The following is a 15919-nucleotide window of genomic DNA, read 5'->3' as shown; positions in this document are numbered from 1 at the left end:
CAAACAACCTGCCTCCTGGCAGGGGAGTGCGGTGCCTGTGGGACAGGGGAGGGAGGAGGCCGTCTTTTTCCACCATATGCTTTTTGTACTTTTAACAGCGTACCGTATGCTTTTTTTTTTTTAAAGTTAACAGAACAGACCCCTGGGCAAGGTGGACAATCTCTCAGAAGGCAGGCACGCCCATGGACACACACAGGTTCAATGCGTAAGCCCCCATTTCTCAGCTCAGCTGCTGATGGGCAGGTTAAGTGTGACCCTCGGGACTGTGAGTGCCAGAAGCACAGATGGGGGGACTCTGCCAAGCTTGTCAAGTGATTCAAGGGCAGAGGGATGCTCCCCTGGCCAAGTGGTGGACCTGTCACAAAAACGCAGGCCAGAGGAAAGCAAAGGGTGGGGGGGGGAAGCCAGTTCATTTTCAGTCAACCTTTAGTCACGGACGGCCAGCGCGGTGCCAGATACGGAAGACACATAGAATGAAGTTCAACTGATGCTCCAGCTCTTCATGGCTCCTGCCTCTTGCCTGGTGGCCTTCACTCAGCTACAACCCTCAGTGGGAATCCTTCTAAAGCCTAAATCTACCCAACTCACTCTGCAGTTTAAGCCTTCTATGGCTTCCCGGTGCCCTTCCGAGCCTGACCAGATTGCATTTTGAAATCTGTGGTGAGGCTGCGCCAAACTTCTTCTATGACCTCTGAAAGAGCACTGACCTCTTCTTTTTTCTCTCTGGGCCTCCTTACATACTGTTCCCTCCACCCGGATCACCCTTCCCTAGCACTTCATTTAGCTCATCTTTCAGACGTTCCCTCCTCCAAGAAGCCCTCCCTAACATCCGGGCAGGGTCAGGTGCTTCCTCTGGCCTCTCTAAACCCTGAGCCTGGACGAGTGCAGGTGGTCCCTGATAGAGGACCTCTCTCACCCACTGCATGGTGAGCTCAGGGAGGGCAGGAGCCAGGCCTGTCACAGCCACCCAAATGTCCCAACCGGCACCGCGCCAAGCCCAGAGCAGGCGCTCGGAGTTTGTGGCTGAACTCACAGACCGATCACCCGGGAATTCATCTACCTTGCCCCCAGCCCCTCCCCTGCACACCCCACCCGGAAACTGGAAGGATACATGTGCCTGATCAATCATGCACTTGCACAGTGTGAAGTCTGTGTGGGGCAGGTTGGTGAGGGCCTTCAGCAGGATCTGGGCGGTGACTGTGGTTTGAAAGAAGGCTGGGTTGAACTGGTACCTGAGAAGGGGAACAAGAGACAGAGCCATAGTAGCTTCTTCAGCTCCCTGGGCCTCATGAGAGGCCCAGTGCTGTGGCCCAGAGCTCAGGAGTTGGACATGCCTGGGCTCCAATCACAGCACTCTGGCTCTATGACCTTAACCTCCCTGACCTACTTTCCTATTCTGCAGACGGGGACAGTTAATCCTCCCAACCACCCCATAAGCCAGACACTGTTGCGTGGGTCACAAAGAGGGGGCCTGGGTGGCTCAGTCGTTGGGCGTCTGCCTTCGGCTCAGGTCATGATCCCAGGGTCCTGAGATTGAGCCCCACTTCGGGCTCCCTGCTCGGCGGGAAGCCTGCTTCTCCCTCTCCCACTCCCCCTGCTTGTGTTCCCTCTCTCGCTGTGTCTCTCTCTGTCAAATAAATAAATAAAATCTTTTTTTTTTTTTTTTTAAAGATTTTATTTATTTGAGAGAGAGAGAGAGAATGAGAGAGAGCACATGAGAGGGGTTCGGGTCAGAGGGAGAAGCAGACTCCCTGCCGAGCAGGGAGCCCGATGCGGGACTCGATCCAGGGATTCCAGGATCATGACCTGAGCCGAAGGCAGTCGCTTAACCAACTGAGCTACCCAGGCGCCCATAAATAAATAAAATCTTAAAAAAAAAAAAGTGGTTCACAAATAAATAAATACGTAAGTATAGTCTGGAGCAGTGGTCGAGGCTCTGGAGGCAGATTGCTTGGGTTCCAACTTCCCTCATAAGTGACCTTGGACTACCTCTTTGAAATTCTCTGGGCATCAGTCCCCTCCCTCGAAAGAAGGGACAATAACAACCCTATGTACTTCACAAAGACAATACAGCATCTGAGTTAATACACACAAAGCTTACAGCACATTAGCTGCCGCATGATGAGCGCTAAGCAGCAATTACCCCACTAACAATCTAAACAACCCCATAAATGCGAGTGTTACCTCCATTTTACAGATATCAAAACTGAGACAACATATAAAAATTACACAACTGACAGCGTGTTAATACAGCACTGTGGGGATAGAACGCAGAGGTCCATCAGCGAGCGGACAGGTCATTTAGACAGTCTTGCACAGGAAAGCACTACACAAGAAGGACAACTAATTGCAGCCGCAGGAAAAATGGATCGATCTCACAAACTCGGTGCTAAGTGGAAGATGCCAGATGCAGAGAAGCTCATGCTGTAGGACTACATTTGTGTCAAGTTCAACACAGGCAAACCTGAGCCAAGCTCATCAGGATGCATGGGTGTGTGGTAAACTCATATAAAACCAGACCATGAGAGCATAAAAGCGGTTACTAGGGTGGGGGTGAGGTGGCCAGCACAAAGCATACGAAGCAAAGGTCCTGGGGCCCTGATAACACTCAATTTTGTAATAAGCCTGGTGTTTATGTGGGTTTTCACTTGTACTTATTTAGCTATGTTTCTCTGTTTTGTACCAACCTATATGTGTAACGTGTGATTAATTCTTAAAAACCATCTCTCATCCTGTGCCAACTCCCTTGGCTTCCTAGCCTTGCACAACAGGAGAAGCCACATCCGGAAGACCACCCCCAACTCCGTCCTCACCCAATGTTAAGAATGGCCCCCTGCTGGCTGCTGGCCCGGAGGTGGGGATGGAGGCAGACACTCACAGCTTCAGGACGGCCAGGTTGGCTTCCAGATCGTAGGCATTCTCCTTGGCCTGCGTCTCCACATACCGCTCCAGGGTGGCCAGATTCTCAGGATTGTACCTACAGAAGAATCAGGACGGGTGAGCAGAGAGGGAAGAGGAGCTGAGGCCAGTCACTTTGTGGGGGTGGGGGGAGAAGGGCGCTGTAACCTGCTCCTCCTTCCCTTCCTTCCTTTCCTCCAACTCTGCCATTACTCTTGAATCAGCTCTGTAACCTCTAGTAACACTTACCCACATTACAGACCTAAGCCAAAGTTCTGAACCCCATCAGAGCCCTGGGTCTTTTCTAGGATGTCCCCCCCCCCCCACAACACCTCTCAGCCAATCAGTCATTGCAACCTGTACACCTGGCCTCCTGGACATCTTTGCCCCTCACCCCCTCCTCCCCTCTCCAGATCCCCACCCTGGTTTAGCCCCATCCTCTCCTGCTTAGTTTCCACCATCCCAGCCCTGATTACTTCTGGCTATCACTGCCTATTGTCCGGTTTGTCTGGACTCTGAACTGGGAACTCCATGGAAGCATGGCCTGGGGCTGTCTTGGTCACCTCTGGTCCCCAGCACCGCCCAGAGCGAAGAGAGTAGATTTCAGTGACGTGTGCTGAATGAACGGCATTAGAGGAAAAGAAAACAGAGATGAAGAGGCACAGACACACACTGTGCGAGGCTGAGGAGCGGAGTCACAGGAAACTGAGGGGCTGTGAAAGGGAAAGCTGAGGAGCAGAGAGGAAGACCTAAAGCAATTAAAAAGCGGGAGCACTGCGAGGTAGGCAGGGCTGTCTCCCGCCCGCAGGCCTCTGCAGTGCCGTTTCCTTAAACACCGCCTCCTCTAAGACGAGTAGGAAAGCCTACTCCCGGGCCAGTCCAGGATCCTGACCACCCCTTGCGGTCTCTAGAAAAACCCCTCCACCACGCCGCTTGGCCGGAAACGCTCCCTCCGACCGGGCTCAGACCTGTCGATACCCTTGAGCAACTTGCCCACGTTCGCTCTCATCTGCTCAAACATCGCCATGACGAATATCGTCTCCCACGCCGGAGCTGGAAGTGAAGAGCCACCCGGTAGGGCGTCCCCGAGGACCGGAAGAGGAAGAGGTGGTGGAAACGGAAACTACGTCGTGGTCTTCTCCGCGCCGTTGGCGGCGGCTGCCACGTGACTTTCTTCCCGGCGGGCGAAGTTGGCGCGTGCGCATACGCTCCCCCCGAGCCGGACCAACAGCGTGAGAAAAGGCTTGATCTAGTCCAGTACGCAGGCGCCGTCTCGGGGCGAGGAGGCGGGGCGAAGCTTTTCCCGGGCCTCCCGCACCGCGTTCTAGCCCCCTGGGACGTGCGCGCGAACTCCACAGCTGGGAGACGGCTCTCTACCGGTGCACGCGCGTTGTGTTGCGCGCGGTCGTGAACTAACAAAACTGTGCTGGGGTGCGCGCAGTATCCCTTAACTTGGGCCCTGGCCAGATTCCCTAGGGAAGTGCTCTTTGACGTCCCCCTTGCCCCAGGCCTCGGCCTCTGAAGCAGGATCCCGAGCTCTGGGGTCCAGAACCTCGTCCCCACCCTCCGCCCCAACTCCAGCGGTAGGGACCCGTAAGGCTGTGGTGCTCTGCCCGGCAGGGGCGGGCTGGGCCGAAGGGCTCCTGGACGCTGCCGGCTGGCGCTCAGGCCCCTTTAGGCTCCAGTCTTGCGGGAGAAGGCGAGTGCCCTTCTGCACACTAGGCGTGAATGCACAAGCATGTGCCATATACGTGGAGGTATGTGCTCTGGGCGCGTCCACGTGTGTGCACACGGATATCCAGGCACGTGTACGTCTACTGGTCTGCGCACAGTGGGTACATAGGTGGGCACCGCTCAGTGTGTATGTGTACCCCAGGGAACAGGCATGTACAGTGCATGACCACTCCTGTGCTAGCCTACCATCTCCATCTCTGGATGGTGGCCAAACCCTCAAGCACTCAGCAGAGTTTCAACTGTGGTTTTTAGCCACCGCCCAGAACGCGGGAGGGGGAGCCAGGGCACGCCCCCCCCCCATCACAAGATAGTTTGCATCTGGTTTACATTCAGTCCTAGGCCCTGGAGGTGGGGTGGGGGGTCCCCTGGGTCCCAAGACAAGCTGCCCCTCACAGGCTCTCAGGGCCCAGGGGACAGGGGGTGGAGCCCGCTGCACAGCCCTGTGCTGGGGCAGGAAGCGAGAGTGGGGAGGGGGGAGGCCACAGCCGGTGGAGGCAAGGCAAGGCGGGTGCAGGGCGCAGGACGTGTGGGGAGGGAGGGAGGTGTCACACTCGAGCCCTGAGGCCCTGCTGGCCCCTGGGCACAGGCCCAGCTCCAGCCCCCAGGGATGGACCTCGTGGACCCTGACATCTTTAACAGGGACCCCCGGGATCACTATGACCTGCTGCAGCGGCTGGGTGGAGGAACCTACGGAGAAGTCTTCAAGGTGAGGACACCCCTCCTTCTCCATCACCCTCAGACCAGCGAGCCTTTGGGATGAGGCCCAAGAAGGGAAGGGGATGAGAGAGGATCCCAGTCCTTGGCTTTGGCTCAGGGATGCTGAGGAGGAACTCAGGCGAATGGAGCCTGCCTGACTGCCAACTTCCCCTTTACAAGGCTCGAGACAAAGTGACGGGGGACCTGGTGGCAGTGAAGATGGTGAAGATGGAGCCTGGTGAGGACACAGGAGCGCCTTCCCCACACCCCTACCCCTCCTCTTGGGACACCGGGATCGCCTCCCCCATACTCCCTCCCCACAGCGGCCTTTTCTTTCCTGTTCCTCCTCACAGACGATGATGTTTCCACACTTCAGAAGGAAATCCTCATCTTGAAAACTTGCCGGCATGCCAACATCGTGGCCTACCACGGGAGTTACCTCTGGTGATGAGCCTCAAACCTGCCCTGGGACCATGCTCAGCCCCTAGCCCAGAACCCCCATTCCTGACCTCCAATCCTGGACCCCCATTTTAAACTGGGCCCCCCCAACTCGATCCCCAGTCTGAAGTCCCACTTTTCTGACCAGAGTGTTCTCTGATGTAATCTGCAGTTCAGGACTCCCATTTCTGAGCAGGGAACCCCCAAAAGCAATCCCTTCGTAGTAACCAAACCTGAAAGCAAGTCCCCTAAAACTAATCTTTTGTCATCCTGCCCTTCAGGTCCCCCAGTTCCATTCTCTGCTCCTTTCATTCCCTAAATCCCCAGACCCCTAAATTAAAATCCCAGATGCCCCAGTAATGACCTCTGTCCCCCAGACCTGGCACCCTAGGCCCCTTTGTCCCCCCTGAACCTGACCAACTTGGGAGCTATCTGCCCTGTCTTCTGGGTTAGCGTAGATTAGCAGAGTTAGGAGTCCTCCCGGGTTAAGAGTCCAAAGACCTGGGTTTGAGTCCAGTTGACCCTGAACATAGGTTTGCTCTCTGAGCCTCAACTTCCCCACCTGTAAAATGGAAGTGGGATGATCTCACTCTGGTGGGCAAGGGGAGGTGGATGACAGCTATTACCTTAAAGTTTTTTTTTTTTTTAAAGATTTTATTTATTTATTTGACAGAGAGATACACAGCGAGAGAGGGAACACAAGCAGGGGGAGTGGGAGAGGGAGAAGCAGGCCTCCTGCGGAGCAGGGAGCCCGATGTGGGGCTGGATCCCAGGACCCTGGGATCATGACCTGAGCCGAAGGCAGACGCCTAATGACTGAGCCACCCAGGCGCCCCATTACCTTAAAGTTCTTATTGAGCTGGAACAAGACAGAGAGTGAGCTGGGGGTGTCCCATAAGTGATGACTTATTCCTGCTGTTATTATTACTCGAATTGTAGGCTTCAGAAGTTCTGGATATGCATGGAATTCTGTGGGGCTGGTTCTCTCCAGGACATCTACCAAGGTGAGAGGAAGGGCAAGGGGGATCCAGGGAGCACTCCCTCCTCCACCCCTCCTATCTCTCTGTGGTTGTGTCTTCTGGGACCATCTTTCTGGTCCACATTTCCTGCAAGGAGCCCCGCTCTGGGCCCAGGCCTGGCCTGGTTGGTGTTGGTGCTGGGAATACTGTGGTGACCGAGTGGGCCCTGGGCCCTTGCCTCCAGCACTTGACGGTCCAGCCCCGATCTCTCGGCATGCACTCATCCCCTCCCATCTTCCTCTCTCTGCATTTTCTCACCAACGTGTCCGTTCAGGTGTTCGAGTATTTCTGCACTTTTGGCCCATAGCCGGGTCCACGTTTTCACTGACTGAGTGAATGAATTCCTGACTCTCTCTCTCTCTCAGCCTGCTTCTTACTCTTTTTGAAAATTTGAGGATGGGGATGGGGTGGGCCTCTGATCACCTCTCAATTTCTCATGGTCACCTCTGTCTTCGGCCTCCTCTCTGTCTCTGTGAACCCCAAGATCTCAAATGTCAGACAAAGAAGAAATTCCAGATTAAGTCACCAGGGGGGAAACTAAGGCCCTCAGAGAGGAAGTGGCTCACCCAGCCGGTCTACCAGACCTGGTCTCTGACCCCTTCTCTCTGTCTGTTGTCTCCCTATCGTTCTCTCTCCACCTCTGTGTCTCTCTCTTTTTCAGTTTGTCTTTCTTCGTGCTTTTGGGTCTCAGTTTGAATCTGTTCCCGTTTCTCTGTCTTTCTGTTTCTCTCTCATTATCTGTGTGTGTGCGTTGGTGTCTGTGTCCCTCTGCCTTTCCTCATTTTGCAAACTCCCATCACCCCCTGCTCAGAACACTCCCATGGCTTCCATTTCCCTCTGAAGAGAAGCCCGAGCTCCCCAGGGTGACCCCCACCTGCACCCAAGCTGCCAGACTTCACCTCCTACCCCTTTTCTCTCCCACCCCCACTCTGCTCCACCCACTTTGCTCTTTTCCGAACCCACCAGGCCCTCTCCACCGCTGGGCCTTTGCACTAGCTCCTCTGTTCCCTTCCCAGCTGGACTCATCACATCTTCACCCTGACACTTTCTCAGAGTAGGATAGACTTCACCGACCACCCTGTAAAATGTCATACCCCTTCCCACACATATTTCCTGTTGTTCTTTCTTGCTTTAGTTTTCTTCTTGCTGTTTATTAGCATCTCAGGCGTTATGCTGTAGTTATCTTGTTTACCGTCTGTTGCCCCGACTGGAATGTTCCCTCCACGAGGGCAGGGATCTGTCTCTTTTGTCCACAGCTGTCTCCCCAGTGCCCACCACAGTGCCTGGCACCCAGTGGACACAGAAATATCTGTTGAATGAATCTGTCTCCCTCTGGCCTCTGGTTCCCTGTGTTGGTCGCTGACTATCCCTCCATCTCTCCCTCCCACTTGTCCCATCTGTTCCTCCCTCCCCATGTGGGTGGGGGCCAGGTTCTCCCGGGGCCAGGTTTCCTGGTTCCCACCCAACGCTACTGGTGTGACCTTTGCAGTGACAGGCCCCCTGTCCGAGCTCCAGATTAGCTATGTCTGCAGGGAAGTGCTCCAGGTGAGGAGAGACCGGGTGGCCCTGGGTCAGGGCAGGGCCCTGCTCCAGCCCCTGGGCACTCACATCCCCCATGTCCACCCTTCTCCCAGGGACTTGCCTATCTGCACTCACAGAAGAAGATACACCGGGACATCAAGGTGGTCTAGGGGCAGAAAAGTGGCCTGGGTGGGGTGGTGGGGGGAGGCCAGGAGATGGAAGTGGTATGTGGAGGACTCAGGGTGGTATGGAGCTGTGGGGTTGGGAAGGGCCACGGGGTGGAGGCAGCATTGGGCTGGGGGGTGTCTATGACAGCCTCTAATTTCCCCCTCTCTCCCCAGGGAGCCAACATCCTCATCAATGACGCTGGGGAGGTCAAGCTGGGTGAGTGTGGTGGGTGGGGGTGGGGAGGGTACTGGCTGGGGGCCAAGGGAATAAGGCACCCTGGGTCACCATGTCTCTCTCTGTCTCTGCCTCCAGCTGACTTTGGTATCTCGGCCCAGATTGGGGCCACGCTGGCTCGACGCCTCTCTTTCATTGGGACGCCCTACTGGTGAGGGATGCCTGGTGGGGGTGCAGTGGGGGGCGGTGGCCATCCCCACCTGGATCACTAGGAATCTCCTTCCTGGCTCCTTTCCCTGCCTCTACCTTTCCCTATTGAACATTCTGCTTACCGTTTGGCTCTCTCTTGAGTTTCCCTTTTGCCTAGGTCTCTTTCTGTTGATGTTTCTTCTGATCGGTCTGTCTCTGTCTCTGTCTCGACCTCCCTGTGTCTGTCTTTATTCCGGTCTCTCTCTTCACCTTGCCGTTGCTCTCTGCATCTGGCTCTCTTGGTGCCCCATTCTCCTCTCTCCGTCTCCCTCCTGCCCCCCGCCCCCACGCCAAGGAGTCGCCCCCTTCCCCTCCTGGTGTCACCCCTGGCTCTCTGAGGGTCTCTGCCCCGCCACAGGATGGCTCCAGAAGTGGCGGCCGTGGCCCTGAAGGGGGGATACAACGAGCTGTGTGACATCTGGTCCCTGGGCATCACAGCCATCGAACTAGCCGAGCTGCAACCACCGCTGTTTGATGTGCACCCTCTCAGGTAGGCAGGCCTGACCAGTACCCCCCAGCCTTGACCCTGAGCACCGCCCCCCCACGCCTACAAGAGACCCCCCTTCCTCAGCGCTCACTCTGAGACCTCCCCAAGGATCCTCTCAACCCAGAAAGCCTTTTCTTCAGCTGTCCACAGCGGGGAACCCCCAATGCAGGGGCTCCCTATCTGGAGGCTTCCATCTTAGTTGCTGTAGCTCTGTCACATGACAGAAAGAGTCCCCCGGAAGTGGCATCCCAGTGCATTGTAAAACCTAAACCCCATTCTGGTTCTGTCCCTTGTTTTGCTCTCTGCTGACCTCAGTGCTGTTGGGGACCTCTCGAGCCATGAGGTCTGACCCCCCCCCATTGGGAGTCTGAACACCACGTTCTCTCCTTACTCTTCTAGAGTTCTCTTCCTCATGACAAAGAGTGGCTACCAGCCCCCCAGGCTAAAAGAAAAAGGCAAATGGTAGGACAGGGCGAGGGAGAGGGGAGCCAGGATTGAGGGTCTGATAGGAGAGTTTCTGGTCTCCTCACCCCAGAACTTGGCTTCTTCCTCCCAAGGTCGGCTGCCTTCCACAACTTTGTCAAAGTCACCCTCACTAAGAACCCCAAGAAACGACCCGGTGCCACCAAGATGCTCAGTGTAAACGTCCCCTCGCTTCCCTGAAGAGCCCTTCCCAAACTCTCACCCCCAGAATTCCCCAGGACCTCCCCAAGATCCTCCAAATTGTACCCCAAACTTTTTGCCAAGATACCCTGAGTTGTTAAAACTCACAAATTTCCCAGGGTCTCCAGACCCATTCCTGGGTTTACTCTGGAATTCCAGGGGAAGCCCGGTCCCCTCTAAGACACCTCTGGAATTCTCCATTTGCCCCTGCTGGGAATTCTAGATTCTTCTAATCCCTTCCAACCCCTTAAAATCCCCCAGTCTCAGTTCCCCAGGGTTCCCTGCCTTCTCCTTAGGTTGGCACCTTCCCCACTAGATTCCCTTAGACGGGTTCTCAGGCCCCTGTCCCAGCCTCTCCCCCACACCAGTGACCCCCTCCAGGGGATGTCCGCTGACCCCCTCCTCCCCTCTCTAGCATCAGCTGGTGTTCCAGCCCAGGCTAAATAGAGGCCTGATCCTGGATCTTCTTGACAAACTGAGGAATCCAGGGAAGGGGGTCCCTGTGGTCGAGATTGAAGATGAGGAGCCTGAGGTGAGGGTGCCCTGGCCCACAAAGTGATGGAAGCTCCCAGACTTTGCTCAGGCTGTACCCCCTGCCAGGAGCCCTTTCCTGCTCCCTCTCTTCAAAGGAAAAAGGGGAGGGGGGAGGCGGGGCTTGGCACGGCTGGGGGCACAGACGGGTAGGGGAGAGCCCGAGGCTCCCAGCTGGGCTCACAGGGTGGGAAGGGTGCCAGAGGGCTGTGGCCCTGAGCTGCCCCTCTGCCCAGGTGCCCCCTGCTGTCCCCCGGCGGATCCGGTCCACCCACCGATCCAGCTCCCTAGGGATCCCAGATGCCGACTGCTGTCGTGAGTAGAGAATCCTTAAGCTTGGGGATCCCTGACCCTATAATAGATCCAAGACCCACTCCACACACACACCCCACCCCCGTGATTCTGCCAGAGACCCTCAGCACCATCTGATCTCATGATCGACCCTCAGAGACCCTCGTCACTATCTGGCCCTGCAAGAGACTCCAGAAAACCTCATCACCGCCTGACCTACAAAATGAATAGAGAGACCCCCCACTTCTCTGACCTGCAAACAGACCCCATGAGACTTCCCATAACACCAGGACCCCCAAAGAGACCTCCAAAATCTCTGTCACATCCCAATACCCAAATGGACCCTGAAAACAAATGCTCTATAACTTTGAGCCCCCACCTCCCTGGTCCCAAACCTTGACCCCGGCCCCCCAAGTGAGACCCTGGAAACCAAGACCCTTCCCCCTACGGGACAGCTCTAGTCCTAAGATCTTGACCCTGAACCCTCCCCGTTCAAATTCTCCTCTTTTCCCAGACCCATCTTCTCAGCTCACTGTGTTACTGTTCCCCCCAACCTTCCAGGGCGGCACATGGAGTTCCGGAAGCTCAGAGCGATGGAGTCCAGACCCATGCCCCACACGGTGAGAGGCCTCCCCCTGCTCTAGCCCCAGACGCCCTCCCCTCCCCCTAGGCACCGCTGACCCTTTACCATCCCACAGGCCCACTTACAGCCCCCTGGAGACTTCAGGAGCAGCAGTCCTAGGTCAGGGACCTTCAGCGTGGAGGGGAGGGGGCTGGGACATGTGGGGGAACTGCCTGAGGGTCATGCCTGTCACTTCTCAGGAGGCAGCTGTCAGAGTCTGACGATGACTATGACGACGTGGACATGTAAGAGAGCCATGGCCCCCAGCCCCACCGGCCCTCACCCACCCTGCCGTCCTATGACTGCCATCTCCCTTCCATCCCAACCCCAACCTCAGCCCCTACTTGCCTTCCTCCACTCATCCCGGACCCTGACTAGACCCCGGCACCCCCCACTTTCCTTCCCCCCCACAAAGCCAACCCCCAGCTCCACCCGGACCCCCCACCTCGTCCCCACCCCCAGCTCCCAGATATTGCTCAGACCCCCAGTCTTCCACTGCAGCCCAAACCCTCAGAACCCAGCCTTCATCTGCATCTTCCCCCCTGGGAACTTGCCCCACACAAGACCCTTGGCCCAAGACCCCATGTCAGCCCCGACAGTCAGCCCAGACCCCAGGCCTGTGTCCGCCTCACGCCCCCACCCGTCCCTTCTGCACATCTGGCTGCTGTGCCCAGCCCCAAGCGAGAACCTGCGCCCCCGGAGCTCGCATGATCTGCGTCACTAGGTGACTGAAGATTCAGGCTGGATGCATCGTCCACACTCGATATCCAGCATCGCTGTTGCCAGGATCATCATGGCTCTGAGGGCTTTAATCCTCAGCTCCAGCCCAGACCCAGTCACCCCTGGCCCTCTTGACCTCAGACCTCCAGTCCCAAACCACCCCATCTGCCCCGAGTCCTTGTTACCGACACCCCCGCCTACTCACCCCATCTTTGTGTTCCAGCCCCACCCCTGCAGAGGACACACCTCCTCCACTCCCTCCCAAGGTAAGTAAGGCCCTGGGCCCGCTGGAGCTGGGGGCCGGGGGCCAGGAGGCCAGGGCCCTTAGACGCTGGGATACCGGGCACTCTAAGGCTGGAGTGTGGGACACCGGGTCCCTTGAAGTCTGGGAGACGGGATGATGAGCACTTTGGGATCTGGAAGCAGCATCCTTGAACCTAGGGTGGGATTCAAAGTATTTAGCCAGATGGGCACTGGTCCTGGGAACCCCCAGCACGAAGCGCTCTGGCATTAACCCTTTAGTTGCTGGAGTGCGTTGATGATGGGTGGGGGGTGGGAGGTCAGGGTTGATGCTGGGGTGGTAGTAGGACACTGTGAGGAGGGTCAGAGCCATAACCAACGTCAGTTCTGGTAGAGGCAGGGCTGGGATTGCAGGGTGCCCTCTCTCTGAGATCATCTAATGTACTTTCCCACACTCCTCCTCTGTCTCCATAGCCCAAGTTCCGTTCTCCATCAGATGAGGGGCCTGGGGGCACTGGGGATGAGGGACAGCTGAGCCCGGGGGTGCTGGTCCGGTGTGCCAGTGGGCCTCCCCCCCGAACCCCCCACCTCGGGCCTCCCCCGGCCACCCGCAGCCCCCACCTAACTGCCCATTCAGGTAATGGGGCAGGCTGGGGCAGGAGGTGGGTGGGGGTGTGGTTTGGGCAGGGGAGGGGGGGCCTTTGGGGGCTGATTTTTCCCCCCACCCTGTCTCAGAACCCTCACTCTGGAACCCAACCCCCCGGGAGCCTGATCAGCCCCCATTGTTACCCCCCAAGAAGGACAAGATGAAGAGAAAGGTGAGCCCGGCCATGCTCCCCAGATGGGGCTGGAATGCCTGGGGGTGGGATGGGTAGAGTGATGATGATGAGAGGTGACATTTGGTGACCCATGCCTCTGGGCCGGAGGCTGAGCTCATGTCTTTGTGTGGTATCAGCCTTCACAGATGCTGGTAGAAATCACAGAGATAGGCATTATCCCCCATTTCACAGATGGGGAAACAGAGGCAGAGAGGTGATAAACCTTTGAGGAGGCAGAGTGCTGGCACTCTTGGGTCTTAACCACTGCACCTTCCTGTCCCCTCCTTCCTTCTGCTGGATCCGCTGCTCTGCCCCCCCCCCCGTGGCCTGCCTAGGGATGTGCCCTTCTCGTGAAGTTGTTCAATGGCTGCCCCCTCCGGATCCACAGCACAGCTGCCTGGACACACCCCTCCACCAAGGGTGGGCCCTCAGCGTGTCTCAGAGAGCAGGGCGGGGTGGGGAGGGGCCCTAATGCAGGTACAGAGGTGGGAACGGGGGAGGGGCAGAGCTGAGGCAGGACCAGAGCCCAGGGTTACAGTTGGGGTTTGGGGATCAAAGATGGGTAGAGTGAAGATGGATTTGAGGGGAAGAACTAGGAAAATAAGAGTTTGGGGGCCAGGAATGTCAGATATAACAGAAAAGTCCGAGTTTGGCATAGATGGGGGACAGTTGGACCCCATTAACCTCAGAATTTTGGGGTTTGGGAGTTTTGGGGATGGGAATGCGGAAGGGGAAGAGTTTGGGGATGAAAGATGTAGAGACAAGGTCAGTGGGGGGTAAATGTTAAAGAAACAGCATTAGGGGCGCCTGGCTGGCTCCCTCGGTGGAGCGTGTGACCCTTGATCTCAGGGTTGTAAATTCGAGCCCCATGTTGGGTGTAGAGATTACTCAAAAATAAAATCTTAAAAAAATTACTAAAACTTATTTAAAAAAAAAACAAACAGCATTAGAATTTGAGGGGGACACACTGGACAGAAAAGCCACATTTCAGAGGGCCCGAGTTTGAGGATCAGTGTTGAAACAAGATTAGCATTTGGGGACCAGAACTGGGAAGACAGAAGGACAGAACTTAGAAGGCTATTTGGGGAAGCATGGACTAATGTTGGGGTCAAGAGTGAGGGGGCAGGGTCAGGATTTGCAGGATTTGTGGGCCCAAGCATGAGGGTAGGTGAGAATGAGATCAGCTCAGGGGACTGGGTTAGGGTTTGAGTTCACATTTGGGGAAACAGAGGCTGGGAGAGTCAGTATGGGAGTAAGAGAGAATGGAGGGTCAGGGCTGGGGGACAGACTACCAGTGTTTGGGGTCAGACATGTGGGGGTCTGGGAGGCCCAACAGGATGAGGTAGGTCCCAGTGTCCTTGTGTCTGTCCCCACAGACCAGCACCTGCTTCTGGGGGCAGAGGAAGGCATTTTCATCTTGAACCGGAATGATCAGGAGGCCACGCTGGAGATGGTGAGCACAGGGCCTGAGGGCCAAGGGCAGGGGGATGGAGTTGGGGGTTGCTGGGGTCTTATAGGAGCCATCTCCCTCGTTCTCTGCAGCTCTTTCCCAGCCGGACTACCTGGGTATACTCCATCAACAATGTCCTCATGTCTCTCTCAGGTCTGGCTGTGGGTTGGGCAGGAGGAGGGGGTTCAGAAGTTAAGGGGTTGAGAGTCAGGGGGTTGGGAGGTAGACGGGCACAGCTGGAAAAAAACAAAACCAAACAAACGTACGCTCCCTCTTCACAGAGCCTGCAGTTAAAATCCCAGCCACTTTTTCACTGGGGAACTTGCTCCTTGAGCCTCAGTTTCCCTATCTGTAAAATGGGGTTCACAATAGTCCCACCTCCAGTCAGTTTTGAGGTGAGGTCTCCAGGAAGTCTTTACATTTCCTTGATGTTTAGATGCCGATCAGAACTTATTCCATGCTTTACTAAAATAGAGTGAGCGAGGAGTTATAGTTTACAATTTTGTGTTATTGTTTTATAAACATTTTGGGTGAAAGAATTTCTAATCTATGGGGAAAGGCCAAGCCAAATAGGCCGCATGAGTTAGTTAATAATCACATCTGTGACAACATGCTTTGGGAGAATTTCTAGATCTCTTCAACTTAATAATGTGTGTAACTTCCTCTGAATGATGCAGTGTCCATAGGTTCTCACGTGGCTGCAAGTGCAGGAGGATAGGGAACATACTTATCTTACTCCTTGTTCACCAGAGCCCAGCACAGTGCCTGGCCCACAGTGGACACTTAAAATATGTCGAGTGAAAAAGGCATAAATAAAAGTGCTTTAGACTTGGAGCCTTGGGAGTTTCAAAGGGATGGGGCCAAGTGAAGGGACAGAGAAAGGTGGGAGTGTCTGGTGTCCTATAACTGCCTGCTTCCCCCCTACACACACACACACTGCAGGAAAGACCCCCCACCTGTATTCTCATAGCATCCTGGGCCTGCTGGAACGGAAGGAGACCAGAGCGGGAAGCCCCATCGCTCACATTAGCCCCCACCGGCTACTGGCAAGGTACCAGCTCCCAGTGGCACCGCGGACCCCTGGGATGCCCCCTTCCTGCCGTCCCTCCGCATTTACGCCTGCTTTCTTCTGCAGGAAGAACATGGTCTCCACCAAGATCCAGGACACCAAAGGGTGCCGAGCTTGCTGCGTGGGTGAGA

The 15919-nt window shown here is 56.0% G+C and overlaps 2 protein-coding genes across 3 annotated transcripts in view; one reads left to right on the top strand and one right to left on the bottom strand.

Moving 5' to 3' along the window:
- EIF3K (eukaryotic translation initiation factor 3 subunit K) overlaps positions 1–4024 on the bottom strand; it is a 142212-nt gene extending 138188 nt beyond the window's left edge. For both annotated transcript variants that reach the window (XM_081806858.1, XM_031034585.2), the window contains exons 1-3: positions 3867–4024; positions 2879–2977; positions 1112–1232 (exon numbers count right to left, since the gene is read on the bottom strand). In XM_081806858.1, coding sequence (XP_081662984.1) covers positions 1112–1232; positions 2879–2977; positions 3867–3925 — 279 coding nt within the window. In that variant the 5' untranslated portion in view covers positions 3926–4024. The remainder of the gene's footprint in view (positions 1–1111; positions 1233–2878; positions 2978–3866) is intronic.
- Positions 4025–5099: 1075 nt separating this feature from the next.
- Positions 5100–15919, top strand: part of MAP4K1 (mitogen-activated protein kinase kinase kinase kinase 1) — a 15474-nt gene continuing 4654 nt past the window's right edge. The window contains exons 1-24 of the mRNA XM_081807896.1: positions 5100–5338; positions 5509–5566; positions 5682–5772; positions 6706–6770; positions 8275–8330; positions 8420–8467; positions 8648–8690; positions 8787–8859; positions 9256–9387; positions 9784–9846; positions 9942–10023; positions 10463–10579; positions 10815–10893; positions 11431–11489; positions 11568–11611; positions 11692–11736; positions 12435–12477; positions 12926–13088; positions 13187–13269; positions 13605–13689; positions 14646–14722; positions 14812–14872; positions 15662–15770; positions 15855–15913. Coding sequence (XP_081664022.1) covers positions 5240–5338; positions 5509–5566; positions 5682–5772; positions 6706–6770; positions 8275–8330; positions 8420–8467; positions 8648–8690; positions 8787–8859; positions 9256–9387; positions 9784–9846; positions 9942–10023; positions 10463–10579; positions 10815–10893; positions 11431–11489; positions 11568–11611; positions 11692–11736; positions 12435–12477; positions 12926–13088; positions 13187–13269; positions 13605–13689; positions 14646–14722; positions 14812–14872; positions 15662–15770; positions 15855–15913 — 1834 coding nt within the window. The 5' untranslated portion in view covers positions 5100–5239. The remainder of the gene's footprint in view (positions 5339–5508; positions 5567–5681; positions 5773–6705; positions 6771–8274; positions 8331–8419; positions 8468–8647; positions 8691–8786; positions 8860–9255; positions 9388–9783; positions 9847–9941; positions 10024–10462; positions 10580–10814; positions 10894–11430; positions 11490–11567; positions 11612–11691; positions 11737–12434; positions 12478–12925; positions 13089–13186; positions 13270–13604; positions 13690–14645; positions 14723–14811; positions 14873–15661; positions 15771–15854; positions 15914–15919) is intronic.

This window comes from Leptonychotes weddellii, chromosome 16 (genome assembly GCF_054177405.1).
Source record: "Leptonychotes weddellii isolate Sample4059 chromosome 16, ASM5417740v2, whole genome shotgun sequence".
Lineage (NCBI taxonomy): Eukaryota > Metazoa > Chordata > Mammalia > Carnivora > Phocidae > Leptonychotes > Leptonychotes weddellii.
This window is presented reverse-complemented; position numbering and strand designations above follow the sequence as displayed.